This window comes from Anguilla rostrata, chromosome 4 (genome assembly GCF_018555375.3).
Source record: "Anguilla rostrata isolate EN2019 chromosome 4, ASM1855537v3, whole genome shotgun sequence".
NCBI classification, from domain to species: domain Eukaryota; kingdom Metazoa; phylum Chordata; class Actinopteri; order Anguilliformes; family Anguillidae; genus Anguilla; species Anguilla rostrata.
Window position 1 is genome coordinate 58,852,846 of NC_057936.1, and position 17,670 is coordinate 58,870,515.

Sequence of the window (17,670 nt, forward strand, 5' to 3'; positions counted from 1 at the left end):
CAAGAAAAAAACCTGCACCCATACCAGCCCTTTGTGAATAAGATTGGACATCCCAAATCTATACGTTAAGTTACACAATTATTATTTTTTAGTTGAAGGAATGACAATGTATACAATTAAAAAGTTATGTTTGAACTCAACAATCTGCATTGATTTTAAACAACAATGGATACAAAGAATGACATCACCAAAACTAAGGGAGAGATCTGTAACTCAATGTGGATAATGCAAATATTCATGAAGGTACAGAACAGAAATAAATTAAACAAAAGAAACCAAAATGTAGGTCATTTCCACTGTTGCTTTCCTGTATTTAACCAAACAAACACACACACAAATAGCCTTTTGACGCAATCATGTCACCACCCATATTTAAAGAGTAAATGTCATGCTGCGGCAAGAACAATGCGCCTCCCTTTCAGGTCAAGTTTCAACTGAAGGTAAATAACAACTCATGAAATGAAAAAAATGAATTCAAGTCAACTTAAGCTTAACATTGAGGCCTGATGTATGGAACTACCTCGGCCAATCAACGGCGACTACAGCGTTCCTGCTGAGACTGTTTGAAGAAGGATTAGCCAATCATTAATTCCTAAAAAATGTAACCCCTGGGAAACGGCGGAACAGAACGACCCTATAAACATCTGACTCCTAAAAAAAAAGCCCTTATCTACCCGCCACTATCAGCCTCTCTGGGGGGATCAGCGTGGCCTTCTGGACCCCTCACAAGATGAGACTCCGTTACAGATTAACCGTGGGCCCAACTGGAGGAGGGTCTCTACGGCCTTTACGTTACACAACCGGGCCCCTCACACAGCCACACTCAGCAGATCAGACCTTACATAACCCACAAGGCACACCCCCTTTCGGGAGGTCAGGAACATACATGCCCCCCCCACCCCCACCCCCACCCCCACCCCACCCCCGCATTCACAACAGTCCTGTGGAAAGATCTTGCAATCGGCCGGTCAACAGGCGCCACAGGGGGGCCCCAATTAGGGGGGACGAGGGGGGACGAGGGGCGGGTGGAGTTACCTTCTCGTGAGCCCCCTCCTCCGGCTTCGCCTGAGGGCTGCTATCCTGTGCAGACTGTACTGGGCCAGCGGCGCTCTGTTCCGAACAATCAACATGACGACTGGGGTACCTGCGGAGACAAAGAGGTCACTGTCAACAGGGTCGTCCCAACCGAGTTCAGCTCTTCCACAAGCGACACCCTGTTCTGAGTCCTACCCGGAGCTCAGGTGTGGCTCTCTCAACAAAATCATCCGCTCCACCGGAGAAGCTCCCCTTTCACCATGGAGACGGCAAACACCTGCGCTATCAGCACAGACACGTTTAAACTGATGGCAGGGTTGGGATAACACGGGCTTTGGCGGTTGTACCGAGCAGACGAGATCTGTGTGAGATTGTGTTCGTGTGAGGCTGATGCAAACTTCTGAGGACATTTTGTGGAATTTGAACTACACAAGTCGGCCTAAAGATAAGCTCCACTCCCTGCCACTGAGCTGAATACTGCATTCTAAGGCCCTCCACCAATGAGCATGAGTCACCCGTGAACACTCAATTCTGCCATTTGCGCCACGACCTACGCAATCGAACAACCAATTTAAACAGATGCTGCTGATGCAATGGCCTGTACGCGGTTCCAAGAGATGAGGCGGAGATAACCTGCTTTCTCCATTCCTCTCATGCCACCATTCGCTGGCATAGACAAACCAGCATCAGAAGCCGAACAGAGCAGTTGTCCTCGTCCTATGCGCTTCCACAGATAAGTCTATCTCGTACCTTTGTGTATCTTCGGTATGGACTCAATCGCATTCAAAGCACCTTCATTTGCATCATGCACTACTGCACATTAAACTTAACCATATTAAAAGGGAAGCCGACTCTTGCTCTGAGCCCAGATACCTTAGCCAACGTCTGAGACAGCTGAGAGCGGGTAAGTCGTATCACAAGGAGGTGAAAACAAATGTGACCTGCTTTTTCAGGAAGTGTGTGCACAGCCTAAAGGAAAAGTCCGAAAAAAAAGCAAAAAAAACGACCTAACTCTGGGAGATAAGGCAGCAGGATAGCCAGGCAGCAGGGAGGCCCAGGCCCTCTTTATCTTATCAGGAGGGTTAAAGTCAAAGTGATGTGGAGGCCGGAGGCATGGCATCCGAGTGAAGGTCTTCTGAGTAGCACGAGTGTCCCCTCTCTCCCTCCTCCCTCTCTCTCTCTCGGAACCCAGGGCAGAAGCCTTCCAACAGCTGCACTGCCCAAAACGTTCCATTAACCAAGGTGTTAACTGAAACAGGTACTCACTAGGGCAGATATTCACACGTAAAGTCAGCTGCATAGAAATGTGAACTAATTTGCATGCTGCGAAACTAGCTCGGTTTCTTAGAAAACGTTTGAGGCTAAGCTGAGCAAATACCACGTTTTTCAGATGGAGAAACGCGCTCTCTTACTGATGTGTTCGCTCAAAACAATACATTATTGTCCAAATGAAATAATTCACTTGAATTGTAATTACTAGGATTGCCAATCATCCCTTATATTATGTAATCGTCCGGCATCGAAGAATAAAATGTGCTCCTTATTAAATCAATACAGGAAGCAATTTGTTCCATATTTTCCTACACAAAGTTCCATAAACACTCAAGGTCTTCCACAATCGTGGGAATAACTTAATCATAAATAAAATCAAACCAGTTTCACGTGAAATGGTTGAGACATGCCGGATCGGAGTGGCAGCAGGCCCGAATGTTGTCAACTGTTGTCTATCCTTTACACAGTAACCTTTCAAACATGTCGCCCCAAATTTTATGATGGGGGGGGCATCCTTATCTTTCTGCATTGAGGGTGGCAACTCAAGTAATTACAGCAGCAGTCAACACTACAGCTTGCGCCTAAAACCCATTAGGCATAGATCAAAATGACCTGAGCAACAGACGCTTGTTAACACCCAAACTTGTGCAATGGACGTAATATTAACGTCCGACGTTAGCACTTAGCTCCGGGCAGGCATACAGTTTTTATATATCGGGCCCCCCTGGGCCTTTATATTGTGTGTCTAGTTTCCAGGTACGGTGAAGACACGGCGGCACACTGCCGCGCCGTTCAGTGATTGGTCAAACTGTCACCGTGCAAATGAGGTCCCGAATGAAGGGGGGGAAGAAGACGTAGTCTGAAGCAGGGCCGAGTTTCTAAGAATCCAACCGTGAATAGCCTGCATTCATGAGCACCTGAGGCTGCAGGGGAAATTGATGGAACCCTTATACACACACACACACGGCCCAGGTTGTTTGTTTACTTCCAACAGCAATTTAAATGGACGGATGCTAATGCATATCAGACATCTCGGTTTACCGAAAAAAGTGCTTGTTTACACAGCGGCAGCCAAATATGTTGCAATCCAAAGTTGCATTACGGACGGCGATTCATTCCACAAACAAACAGGAGGCCGTTTTTCCCGGGTCTGTGAGAGCGAAGTTCTCTGGCCAGGCACAGGACAGGTTTGCTGCCCACATCGCCGTGGTTACGGAGCCCGTCCGTCAGGCGGTAGAGTGCGGGAAACAGCTGGGGCCTGCGATTGTCACCTCAGTCACCCAGGGAAACCTGAGAACTTCACCTTGACAAGCCATCAATGTCACCCCAACCTGAGGACCAGAATACACACGTTCACACCGTCTACTCCCCCTCAAGCCACTTCTGGGAAGTTACATGAGTGCAGACATGCATATGTGTTTATGTAGGCAGCTTACCCCTCAGAGGGCTCACAGACAGAGCTGTGCTATCTGTCCACAGCTTGCTGAGCAAAACACTGCCCTGCAAGTGCAGGTATTCTAATAATTGTATTTACGTTACCATCTGCCTGCTCGTACAGATGCATTCTTTATTCAGCTTAACCCAGGAAAACCCAAACCGCTCACAATATCCCTCTCACGTATAATAAAGAAGCCATTTGAGCCTACAGCACAGATCCACAAAGGCAGTTCTTCTTCACAGGCAAGATACCTTAAAGGTCCAAGGTCCAGCAGTCAGCCAACACAGTCTCTATTATGGGAGCGTTTCATTGACCATGATGGATAAGCTGACCTTGTTTGACGCACACGTGGACACATGATCTGTGGATCACATACTTCGATGTGAACATATCGGCGTGTCACACGCATACATATATGGTGATTCCATATGGGGTGACAGGCGTGAAATATTGACTCTGAGAAATTTGAAACCCAGCATGCAAATATTATACATACATAAGGGCCCAGAGTTAATATAAGCACGGCTAAAGATAGAGCCTTTGCTTTAGAATAAGCACCGCTTCAAATGTCAAGCATGTAAAGGTTAACGTACTGGTAAAGTCCACATCAATGACATAGAACTTTTTCCCCTTGTTTACCGTATGCACACACAATGTATGCAGACGAATGTGGTTGAACTGAGCAGAATCAGCCAGTATGGCAATCAGAAACATCACAGTACTGACATTACTTTGTATTGGCAGAAACATTTATGAAGTCTCCAATACTTGAATTTTGCAAATCCAATAAGGGGGTAAATTAACATTTTTGGGGACTATATTAATCACCCATCAACTACTATATTGCAACTCAGTGTTCAGGGTCAAACCTTTCACTACACTTTGACAATGCATGAATGTAACATAAGGAGTTAATCACAAAGTATTCAATTTAGCAGTTCATGCTTCACTTGGTTTATTGCACCCTTTTGTGCTGTACTCATTTTATCAAACTCTAAAATTTTTGCTTTTCTTCTACTTCACTGCTGTAATGTTACAGACAAACTGCACAGCAGTTTGTTTTCTTTACCATGGTCAAATAACAGCAGAAGTGGAAGCAGCCATGATGACAGGTACATGGGCTTAACGGTACGTACTGTGCTAGGCCTTCATAAACAAGGTCCTCAGCCAGAAGTAGGCCTGACCTCTTCACCTGCAGCCAACTGATCAAATCTCTTCAGTGCTGCTAACTTCTCACCCATTAGCTAATGTGCGGTACATTTGAGCAGGTGTTTCTACACCAGTTACGCAATTATGAGTTCTCCAGCACTCAAAGATCAGGATGTAACTCGCGTTCCGCAAAAAACAAATTGGAGACAATAACATCTACTCGAAGCAGCTGCAGAGAGATGAGCCACAGTGGGCAACAGTGTTGAGTTCAGAGTAAAAAATAGAAAGGTGGACAGATGACCATCGGTGAAAGGCTCTGATTGGCCAAGGCAAGCCTAGTTACAGCACCCTGTCAATTCAGCTGCCTTGACCAATCGGAGACTACTGTACTGATAAAAGAGGCACAAGGCCTTAGATGGCTTCAGTGAAAACCCTACTGTGAAGATCAAATCCATCTGTGCCATGAAGGAACATCATAAGCATGTGAAAGCTACAGGCATATGAATGACATATGTGGGGCAAATTAGGTTTCAGAGCAAGTTCAGTCTGTGTTAGCTGTGCATGAAAGAAGCTGCTAGATGAGTAGGTCAAAAGGAGGAAACACGCCTTTTGACATTCCTGTTTGCATTTCCATAACATACGGTAGACAGAGAGCCCCAAGCCATAGATAGATTTACATACAGTAGGAGCAGCCCTCCACTCAACAGGGACACATACCATGCTCTACACCGGCAAGTAAAATGGCATTCCAAATCTAGTCACCTGCTCCCAGGTTTCCATTCATGAGTAAGCTCAGTACATGACTGGACCTGAATCTGCAGTAGCGGTGATTACACCTGCCAGGGAGAGTGGGGCTACTTTGCAGGTGTGCAGAGCTAAGGAAGATGCAACAGTCGCGTGTAGAGCTGGAGCCAAGATGTCCGCCTCCACCAGCTCATTACTCGACAACCAGCACACATACAAACCCACACAAGTACAAACTGTTCCTGCGTCAGGAGCCCTTGAAACTGCACTCAATTAAAGAGGCCATTATGCAGGAGAAAGGCGACCTCTCAACAACCACCCCATTTTCTAATGAGTTTCAAGAATTAACCTCAACTCACATAGCAAAACACAAAAATTCTAACAAAAAAAAAATATTTATAAACAAATATTTATTGTGAAAAATAACCTATCAAGGCTATCATTGAAAGGCATTTTTCAGAAATGCGAAGCATTTTTGAGGCTTGCATAAACGCGTGCATCTGTGGAGAAAAAGGCCTGCTTCATGGAGAGCGCAGAGCGGTATTTTAAGTAAATGGATATCGGGCCTCTCCAGTGCAGCTTAAAGAAAGCGAAGCTCGGGGCTTGAGTCAGCAGATCAGCTGCGTCTCGTTTCCTGCTCTTGCGGGGCCCCATGCGAGGGGAGGGGGGACCAACGGCCCATGCGAGCATTTGTTTGTGTTCTAGTTAGGCCACTTCTGGCAAAAAAAAAAGTGAGAAGCTCACGCTAAAGCGCCCCAGCTAAGCTTCAGCGGAGCAGCGGCCTGAGGCACTGGCTGAAAGGCCTTTTGGCCGGGCGCCAAACCCAAAGCGAACCTCAGCTCAGACGCGTTCAAGTCCCCCAAACTCCAGAAAACACCTCAGTACCGCTTTTCTACATCACGCCATCACAGTCGAGGTCAAAACGCAGTTCTGAAAAGGGAGCACTGTGAAGTAAATCGAACAACGACCTCCGCCATCAAATCACTGGCGACGGTTTCCAGGAATCCACATTTCACAGCAGGGCCACTTCGAGGCCTCCCTGCCCGCTCGGTCCACAACATGTTTAGCGTGCCGCTCAAAGCACCGTGTCACGAGCAAACGATACCCTTTCCTGGTGGAGTTTTAAATTCGCCCCCCAGCTCAGCACTGGAATGGCCAAACTCCCCTACCTCTTTTAGCACCATGGGGGCTACTGAAGGCACCAGAGCAGACGTCTCGAAGCAGTGGAGTTGGTGACTATATTCCAACACGTGTATCGTTTTGATCAATGGGAAGAGAGCCGTTGTAAATTGTTAATGATCACACAGTGGGACCCCCGATGTTCCCCAAATCTGTAAATATACAGCATTTTCCATACCAGCAATGCTTTCTGAGAGAGCAGTTTTTATGAAATAACCACAACTTCAATATAACCAAATACACACATTTTAAGTTTATCAACAATTAAATATGAACCATATTTTATATTAGGCCCCACTGTGAGAAAAGCCTACACATAGCATATTACCCTAACCCCATCAAAGCCCCCGTCAGATAAAAGAAGGCTGGCCCAGTATAATGAAGCCTTCCCCACTCTCTGTGGGATCAGAAGAGTTTAGTGAGGCCATGGGGTCAGGAGCTCTGCTGGAGCCCAGGGTCACATGGCCTGTCACGTCTGCCGGATGCCTGAGGGGCGTTTAGGACCCTGGAATTCGGTTCGTCCATTTTAGCCAGCTCCAGACTAAGCCATGGCAAAGGCTGGGTGCCCCCCCACCCCCTACACATGGCTCTAGCCCCCAGAAGGCCAGACTGTGCATACTGAGGCCCCAGGAGGAACAAATTAAGCATGTTAAGTTGCAAACACAGTTCCTGCCCAAATAGCAAAAAGGAACACAGCGACCACAACAGATGGATTCAAGCAAGTCACTTCAGATGTTTTTCTTGCGAATTTCACATTGAGAAGCCGTGGAATTTCAGTTAGTTTTAGCAGCCATGAGAAGCCTTTCTTTCCCTCGGTCCCGTTAAAAACAATGAGATGCTAAAAGCTAGCTGTTCACAGCAAACTAACATGCAAGCCAGAAAATTTTCAAAAGCAACCCTGAAAACCCAAACCAATGTCTGACCTTGAGATTCAGGGCCTTGTAGAAGTCAGAGCTGAGTTTCAAAACTCAAGAGACACACACTAAACAAGAATAATATCGGCCAAGAAGACACCAAGTGACCTGGTGGACCTGAATTTCTGTACTCATACTGTATGCACTATGACAATGGGGTCAAACCAACAGAGCAAGACTCCATGATGCTCCATCGTCGGTCCACAGAAAGGTTCACCCCAAGTAAGTTACATTACATTACATTACAGGCATTTAGCAGACGCTCTTATCCAGAGCGACGGACAACAAGTGCATCAGTTCAAAGTGCAAGTTCTCCTGTAAAAGCTGCCATTTTGAGCTCACCAGGTGCAGAGAAGGTAACAAATGTTCATAGTGTGCCATCAGCTTTAGGGTGCTTCACTAAGAGCGTGTTAGACCAGTAGCTTAACTCCCACTGAAGATGGTAATCTCATTTGTTTAATTAAGACAATTAAAGTGACCTATCTCCTAAGTATAGCTTGAACAAGTGCTGTGATGGTTCTGAAGTCATTTCTTTTAGAAAATCTTATTAGCTGGTCGTAGGCCAGTCCAATTCAACATGGCTGCCCAATTCTCCACAAGGGATCAGTGAATTTTGCAAATCATGATGAGTTCGGTAATATTGAAAAGGTTATTTTGAGGCATGTCTTCTATGCTAACACAATTTACCGTTTCGTTTTGCATGCTTAATGAACTGCAGAAGCAAGTCTGCAGGATGTCCCAATCTCATTTTTAAATATTACACTTGCAAAGGAAGGAGATGGATGAGCCTAGTTATCTTAGTGCTGCCAGGCATGCTCCTGAACCTCTGACCGCATTATTCTAGTTTCTTTATTCCCCTTAATATTTATGTGCAGCCAATACTGACAATCCAGTTTGAATATTCACTTTACTAGCTGCAGGCCCGGTCGTAACATAGTTTAGAAAAACCTACCAATCAGGTTTAGCTCATTGTGAAAAAAAGACACATGAAAGATCTCATGATTTTGATGGCAGGCCTGTTGCCACGGGCCACAGCTCGACTGAGCGGATTTTGGCTTGGGCCCACCAGACCCGGTGAGTTACGGTCGGGAGCGTAAAGGCCACGGCTTGCTCAGAGCACAGTGCCACGTCTCCCGGTGTGCGTGGTCACCCCCCGGTTAATGATTAGACAGAGCGCGGGAGGCGCCTATCTACAGGCCCCAGCTCTCCCAAAGATGCCCTGTGCTAGGAACAAGGACCGGAGCGTGCGGAGGGGGGGGCTCTGCGACCTTCGCTCTCCCTTCCACGGTAAAGTCGTAAGTTAGAAAACCCGTTAGTCAGAAAATCGCTCCGAGGAATGCATGTGACATCGATGTCAGGGTTGAGGCCAGGCAACGTGTACCGAAATAAAACAACAGAAAGTCCGTCGCCGCTAGTCTTTCAGGACAAGAACACGCCAAGCAAATTATTTAAAGAGCATCTGATCAAAAGGACTATTATAAACAAAACAAGCAAGAAACTTTGACATTTTCTTTCACAGACCCAATAAATGTTTTTTATGAGCTGTTTTCGCTCTCAGAGGATGAGTGAATGGGGAAACCACTAGAAACACATTAACAGAAACATGAATATGACAGAAATAACTTTCCTTCTTTGCTTGTCCAGAAACCAAGATGCCTTGTCCAAAATGTTCACAATGTAAGTCAATAACAGTAATGACAATAAATGACTGATTATTTTGTTAAATTAAAAATTGAATTAAGTGTAAATCAGACTCATATCAAATATTGATTGAAATTATGTCCAATGATTTAGCTGTTCTTCAGGGACTCAATCTCCAGAGAAAAAGCTATTATTATTTGGCTATATCATTACTGAGAAGCACTTTTCAATAACAATACAGCCGCCAAGCCTTAATGCCCAGGCCTGAGCAGTAAATGAACGTCTACGGTATACGGTATTTAAAATAAAAACTTCTACTTAATTCCAGGTTTGAAACGGATTAGAATAAAAAGATATTTTGCACCATTTAAAAGTCACATAAAGCCTCCAGCTGTGAAATATTCTGTTCCAAGTGCTGAACAGGCAGAACCACGGAAGAGCTTTTTATATCCCAACATTTCAACTGTGGTTTACAATGAGTGAAAAGTCCCTTTTTGAAAAGGTATCTGAGCCCTGCCCTCACACAACCCCCATCTGCCCGCATCTGAGGATCAGAACCTCTGGCACAGACCGGGATCTATTGTAAAAGGCCACGGCTATGGTTCATTAATCCTTCATCCCGTATCAGATCAAAAAAAAAAAAAAAAGACAGAAAGAAAAAGAAAATTAGACACGGCTGTATGAGCCCATAAACAAACCCTCCTCGTTTCATCAGAGAGCAGAGAACGCGGGGGGGGGCTGGATTAAAAGATTAGGCCTGTGCGGAACAGCCCCTGATATTTGCGCCCCTCGCAGCGGAAGTGGCCACCGATTGGCCGGAGCTCCCGGCCAGCGCTGGCAGAGTCCTGGTGAGGCCTGGCGGTGTGGTGTGGTGTCAGGGGGAGGAGGGGCTCTTTTTCCAGCGGGCGCTGAAGAGCCACGTGGCCGGACGCGGCCTGGATGCGGAGCCTGGACGTGGAGCCTGCAGGGCAGACTGCCAGGGCAAGGCTAGGAAAGTAGGACAGCGCGAGGCTGGGCACGGGCTCAAGCCAAAAAAAAAAAAAGAAAAAAAAAAACATTCCGTCGTTGACTCAGAAGGCGGTGCGCTCTCATCTGTCAGCCTTCCGCATGCATAAGATGCCACACCCCCCAAATCCAGCTCATCCCTCTTAATCCCCGTCACTTGTACATCACCGCCTGGGTGTGGGCGTGGCTAAACTAATGCACTGCTAATGGACAAACAGTAGCATCGATATCTTACAGGTCTCAGTACATTAAGGTTCTCACTACAACGCCACACCATGACATAGTTGTAATCACGAGCGCTAGAAGAATACATGTGGATGCAATATCCAAATGATCGACTGCAGCACAGCGCGGGTGCAGACGACACACAGCCGTGACTGAATGCGTGTTAGCGTGCGGACTGAGCACTAAGCCAGAAAAGCTACGCTAACTGCGCGGCAGGGTTACTGCAGGTCCTCATGGTCACATACAGTGAAACTAAAGGTCCTATCACTCAGCTTTTCTTTCACATGTAGCATCTGTAGGCTACATGCTTTTCAGCCGTTAACACAAAGTATTACTCTGAATTTTAAATGTTTTGATATTTTGTTTTACTCCTTTTAGAGAATTACGTCCACATTTTCCTGGGACTCGATTAGCATGTCTTCACAATAACAATAACACTTCCCCGTCGTCAGTTTCACAGAAACTGTTATTAGAATGAGACTTATGAGCAGACCACAATCCAATGTGGCAATCCTGGACCGATGCACGGGTAATTTGCATATTTCGTGGCGCTCAATCCAGTCGGCGCAGATGATGTCCTTACATGTGCTGGGGCAGCCAGGAACACCGAGCAGGTATTTTATCTCGGGGCTAATGAGAGAACAGCAAGTTCCACCCCTGCCGAAACCAGTCCGGCCTGGCAACGGCACTCACTGCCAACCCTCCGCTGGCACGGGGTCCCGGGGTCCAACAGAGAGAGGAAAGGGGCGTGGCAACGGCAGGGCCCAGGAAACATTCCTCCCAGCCGCCACAAACGAAGCTTCCTGCGGCTCAATACGGCAGAACCGTTTCTGTGCAACCTGGGAACATTGCAGAGGCCTGTGGAGAAGCAAAGCCTGCCTCGGTGCAAATCCTGATCATAGAGCCAAAATGGCTCTTGCCAGTCAGCAGACCACATGCACCTCGAAAAATGGAAACCCCCTCACACACGCGCCACACCTGGCACTTTGCTCCGGAGCAGTAAAGTTTCACTACACTTTCAGAATCGACAGTTCACTGCTGCTACCCGACACTGTTATAGCACTGTCAGCCTTTGCCATGGCAGGCTGAGGGCAAACTGTTCCCTGTTGGCATCCGAGTCTCATCACTTGAGGATCATAAACACATTGCAGGAAGCAAACCCTTTCCGATGATGCGATGATTAAAATGAACAGTTTCCAGAAAGTGCACTCACCACCACGCACTGCGAGCCACAGCCATGATGGGAAACATCTGCAATTGCCAAGCTATCATTTTGCACCCCCACCCCCCCCCCTCCCGGATGAAAGGCTGTTTTCAATACCGTCCATTTAAAAATGCTCAACCAAACAGCTTTCACAGCACTAACGAAGCATTAAGCACCCCCTTACCAGAAATGAGAAATGGCAGTTAATAAGGCAGGGAGTGGAGAGTGGGGATTATGAGCTCGAAGGAAAATAATAATTAACCCTTGTTCAAGCAGCCATTAGGAGTCCTCCACAGACTCAGAGTGCAGGCACAGACAGACTCAGTGATCAGGCTCAGATTCCGGGTGTAAGCAACGGTCTCCTTTTAGCCTCAGATTCAGGGAACGGGTCACAGTACGTCCTTCCCGCATCGGATGAGTAAATGACTGGTTTTAGCTTCAGGTTTATGGTAAAGTAAATCAAGTTCATTTCAAATCAACTTTTGATCAGTGGCTTCAAGTTTAGGGTGGATAAATAAGGCTGTATTTATCCTCAGGGTTCAGGGTGTAAGTAACCGTGACTAGTTTCAGCTTCAGGTTGAGGGTGAGTAAATAAGACGGGATTTATCCTCAGGTTCATGGTGTAAGTAACCGTGACTAGTTTCAGCTTCAGGTTGAGGGTGAGTAAATAAGACGGGATTTATCCTCCAGTTCAGGGTGAGTAAATAAGACTGCATTTATCTTCAGGTTCAGGGTAGAAGTAACTGTGACTGGGGAAGGAAGCGCTCCTGTAATAATAAGGAGAGCCGGAGCAGGAGCCGGGACGCCGGGGAGAGGAAGAGCCCTCGGGCGGGGATCAAAGGGGTCCCAGTGGCCCTGGGAAGAGCCTGAGAGACTCAGTCATGGGACCTAATGCGATCTGAAAGCCCAGTTCAGTCCCGCGCCGAAGCAGAGCAAACACTCCCTCCGGTCACACCCGCAAAACAAGCCCTGAAAAAAAACCAGTCCGCACCACTCAAAATAATTCCTCCCACGAACTCCGTGGTGAGGCTATAAGCGGCCCGTTCCGCAGCAGATGCGGTCGGGGAGGATTAATGCGCCGGTGCCTGGGCTGGGTTTGCCGGGCGTGTCATACAGGGCAAGGGGCAGGACAGCTGCTGTGAGACCAGGCCGGGGCATCAGAGAAGGCCAGGCCTCACCAGACGCACGCAGCTGCCCTGCTCAGCACAGAGCCAGAGAGCAGCACTGAGGGCGTATCGCTAGCTCCAGCGCCAGCCTGCAGCTGCTCATATCAGCCAGACAGCTGCGCGCTCTGAGGCACTGTTTCTCCATAAGATTCCGCCAGCCAACGGTAACGCGGCTGTGACTGGGGGCCGCCGTGGTTTCTGGGCCTTTCCGGGCGGCGCTGCGCGTCCTCGCTAACCCCCCACACTTGGCAGCGCTCCCCCGGACGCACCGGAATGCCGAAAGGTTTTCCGCACCGGCAAGGCAAAACAGGCCCTGTTTTCGTCCGCCGCCAATGTCAACAGGAGACGTTGGAGCGCCGTAGGATCTGCCCGGTCGGCACTGCCCCGGGCCACTGCCTCGCCAAAAAGGGCTCACGTTCCCCACGGTCTGCGGGCAAGAACAATGCGTGCCGAGACAGACGCAGCCCGGCACAGCCCCGGCTGATTAAACCATCATGTTTTGATAACCCCCATTCAGTATTCCGGTGCAGAGCACCGTTAAGCGCACAAGCAGAGCGACAGATAGACATCTGCACAAAATAAGTTTTGCCTGCAAACATGTTTGTTTAGAAATTATCCTTCAGACTGTAAAAAAAAAAAGTGTTTCAGTTCAAGTTTGCATTCCTCAGCACATTTCCAGGACATTAAAATGTCAGTTCACTGGTGACAATGTTTCAAGAACAATTTGGTTAGAGCTTTAAAAAAAACTAAATTTGACAAGAACCCGGTCAACAAACAAATGTTTAAAAGAACAGCGGACAAACGTATTTGTATGTCCCTGTTCAAATACAGCCTAGGTGTTCATTCAAATTACCACAGTAAATTCCTGAATGAAGCCATTAAAAAAATTACGAGACCAGGGGAGCAGGAAATAAGCCTGCTCTCACCACTGAAAAGATGACTTTACAAACAGAGTGTCTAGAGTGGACAATGAGAGAATCAGAAGCTCCTCTGCGAGGAAATAGGTTTAGAAACTACCCAAAACAAGGAAATATGCACTTCCACTCATGTCTTTTAAAAGGGGGGGGGGGGTGGAGCAAGGCTCAAACCAGGAAATGCAGTGTTATATAACCCGTGCTTGTTTTGAATACTCACTTCTCTTCTTACATCATCTACAGTTTGCAATCAGATCTTGGATCATCCTACGTTTTGGATTATGGAAATTACAGACCATTAACTCAGGAACTATTTGCACATGGTTTTACCACTGAAGCCTCTGAGTAAGCCCGTTCAGACAGGCATCATAACTGAACCTATGTGGCCAGCCACTCACATAAATCTAGACAACCCCCCACTTTAAATACATTTCCTCAGTAAATCAGAACATGAGCTACTACCCTTTGCCAAGGGTTGACCTTTTAAATAATTCAGTGCTTACAGAAAGGGAGGCAAAACAGGTAATCAAGAAATTATGTGTTTCCACAATAGTTTCTCTGCACATTTTCACCGTCACGTCGCGTTTTTTAATGAAATGGCGAGAGTTTCATTCAAAACAGACAATTCACCTTGAAGTTACACCTTTATCATAATGTTTCTGTGTACATTTTTAATATTCACTTGGTAAAAAACAATAAAAACACTGTTGACAACGATACTACAAAACTGCATACGTTGCAAAATTTTCTAAGAACGTTTCAAATTGATCATATCACAGCACTAAAAAAAGCATGCTGCCGATGTTATCAATTATTATAACGAACAGAAATGCAGTGGAACTGTCTCAGATCATCAGAGATCAACAGAAACCAACACTCCGGAGGAAGTTATTGCGAAGATTGAGAGAATTTGAAGCAGAGGTGGGCAACGAAGGCCATATCCATTTCTGGTTTCCATGCCAACTTCTGGCCTTCATCACTTAGGCTAATTAGCCCAAATATTTATACCTTCTGATATTTTAGCTACATTTCTTGATTCTTGGTAAGTGCATGAATGACAGCCGGGGATTGTTCTTGTTGCCCCATACGAAACGTTTTACTGTGATCCAATCTACGTAACTTGTGAAGCCATGGCTAAAATACATTCAGCTAAAACTACTGCAGTTTATTAGCGTGTCGAGGAAGAGTGGAAAAAGGCGCCTATTCTCTTAAGCCCTGTGTGCTCATGCAAAGAAAGAGCCTGCTGAGCCCCCAGTATGGAGATCCATGGGGGAGCACTGTCAGGCAACACTTCCTGTACAGAGTTCAGCTGAGGCACATGGACACAGAACAGTGACGAGAAGCAGAGACGGAACACTGCATTCTCAGCAACGGAAAAGGCTGGGAGGGGAAGGGGTAGAACCAGAATGGCCCCCTGGATTTGCTTTTGGAAATGAATGTTCAAACTACTATGTCCACCTATGTTGGACTACTCAAAAATCAACTTCAATAAGGAAAGTGTTACATGGTTTCTTGAGCTTTTGTGAAGTTTACGTGCATGCAACTGCATAACTACACACACTGTGCAGAAACCTGCAATACTTACACTGCGCATACTTGAGTAAGAATAATTCTGCACATTCTGGTGTCATTAAAGGGCACAAAATGTCCACCACGTGTCAAAGAACATAATGGAGGCATTCAGAATGAAGAAGCTAAAAATGTGGTCAGTAACACACAAAACAAAACTGTCACTGTTCAGTTCTTCCATGTTATCTAACAAGATCGACTTCCCTGAAGGGCTGGACAAACAATACACAATACCTGTGGGCTTCCATTCTACCATCAATTAGCACTCCGTCAATACTGCACTTTCAAAACATGACAAGCAGTGGCAAGATTGAACTGTTCAAACCAGTTTGATGCACTTAATTTGCATGAACAGACCGTCGAGAATAAACAGAATACATCGCCTTCAAAATACAATAGGAATGTTGATTAACGAACGATACAATCTCCAGTTCTCTACTCTACAACCTCTGTCCTTAAAAACGTGACATAATAACAGCACAAGCTAATGTGTGTAAAACACTTAAAAGGTTACTTTTAGAAACTAAGCAACCACGTGCTACTCCACTTTGCTTTCCGTTGGGTGTTCACAGGTTCACATAATGTGTGTGATTGTCTTAGGATCCTAAAGCTAATCCAAAGGTTCCTTTAACAAGTACAATACTGCATTTTTTTAACCGGAATGAAATCAGTGTCACTTAAGTTTCCTTAAGGCTTCCACAAACAAAACTGAAGCCTGGGCAGAATCAGGACAGTGATTCTTTAGGATAAAGTCATTTGATTACCATAAAATGGCATGTCTTTTTTCCCCCACCATAACCAATTCACTTATGATTGTCTGAATGAGGACAACAACATGAATGCAGTGGAACAGTGTGTAATATCAGCCAGCGACTTTTTATTACTGTTTACAACAATAAAAAGATGTTTCCTCCTCGCATCCACACTAAAATGTAACAAGCCACTGCTTGCATGTCAAAATGGACAAACAAGAGGGAAGATGATCTTGCTGACTCGAGACATCTAGAGGGTGTCTCCACAGCAAACCACAGGCATTCTAAAGCCTGCGTGTGTGTGCGGGGGGGGGGATGGGCGGTGGGCTTTTCAAAAACTTAATCATCACTCTCCCCGCTGTGGCACCAAACAACATACCTCTCACTCTGCTGATACCGGGGCCCTGCAATCACCCCAACTGCTTTAACGTCCCATCTTAGAGGGGCGTTATAACTGGCACTTGAGAAACGCGTGCTATCGTGTGACGGCGTCCGTGGCTGTTATTAGGCCCGTGCGTCTGCAGGTTTGCTGTCGGAGAGCAGGGTGGGCTCCTCACCGCGCGTCCATTAGCCCCGGCGCTCAGCACGCGCTGCCGTACGAGCGAAGGAACGACCCCCTGCCTCCCGGCCATCTTTAGTGCTCTGCTCCGCCGCGTACGCAACGGAGGCGGGAAAGGAAAGGCCAGCCGTAAAAAGGGAACAGTGCTCTGAATAATTAACACACAAAGAAATCTACAGTGCTCCACTCATAATACTGCAAGTGGTTATTTCCGCAAAACCGGGTAAGGTTCCAACTCACTTTCAGCCACACACCGAAAACACGTCTCAGAAGCAAACTTAGTGGTTTGCGTCTGTAAGTGGACTTGCACTACACAATTAATTCCATCAATATTCATGTTCAAAACGGAGCTCTGTACTGTATTACTTTGTGATCATCAAAAAAAAAGTAAGCAATGGTTTGTTACTTTTAAATTGCTGTGTTTTTTGTGACCTAAGGGGAAAAACGAATTGATAAAAACTCACAAATCAATCTGGAGTTAGACTACTTCAGGTCAAAAGTATAATAATGGCAATAGGGACAAATGTATGCAGTCAAAATATATTTCAGTATTTTAATTTAATTATATGGATTGTCGGCCTATATGTGTACTAAACATACTGGTATACTGGTCTTGCAAAATTATGTTGAGAGGTGTTCTGTTGAATGATGAATCATGTCCAAACATGAACAGCAAGTCCTACTGGATCCCAAGATGAATGGTGAAAAGACTACAGTGACATGATTTGACTGTCAGAAGATTACCTTTAAATACCACCGAAAACCCTCCTCCTTTCCTCAAATACAAAGTGAATGGAAAACACGACATACTTTACTTGGTCGTTTTAAATGACGATACGGGCCTACGATCCAGCAAGCTACATACGTAGCCTGACATTCAAATCATGAGAAGAGAACTGTGCTG

General features: G+C 46.2%; 1 protein-coding gene across 3 annotated transcripts in view; it reads right to left on the bottom strand.

Moving 5' to 3' along the window:
• Window positions 1-17,670, bottom strand: part of suco (SUN domain containing ossification factor) — a 41,419-nt gene that overhangs the window by 20,802 nt on the left and 2,947 nt on the right. For all 3 annotated transcript variants that reach the window (XM_064333523.1, XM_064333522.1, XM_064333524.1), the window contains exon 3: window positions 1,036-1,144. In XM_064333523.1, the coding sequence (XP_064189593.1) occupies window positions 1,036-1,144 (109 nt within the window). The remainder of the gene's footprint in view (window positions 1-1,035; window positions 1,145-17,670) is intronic.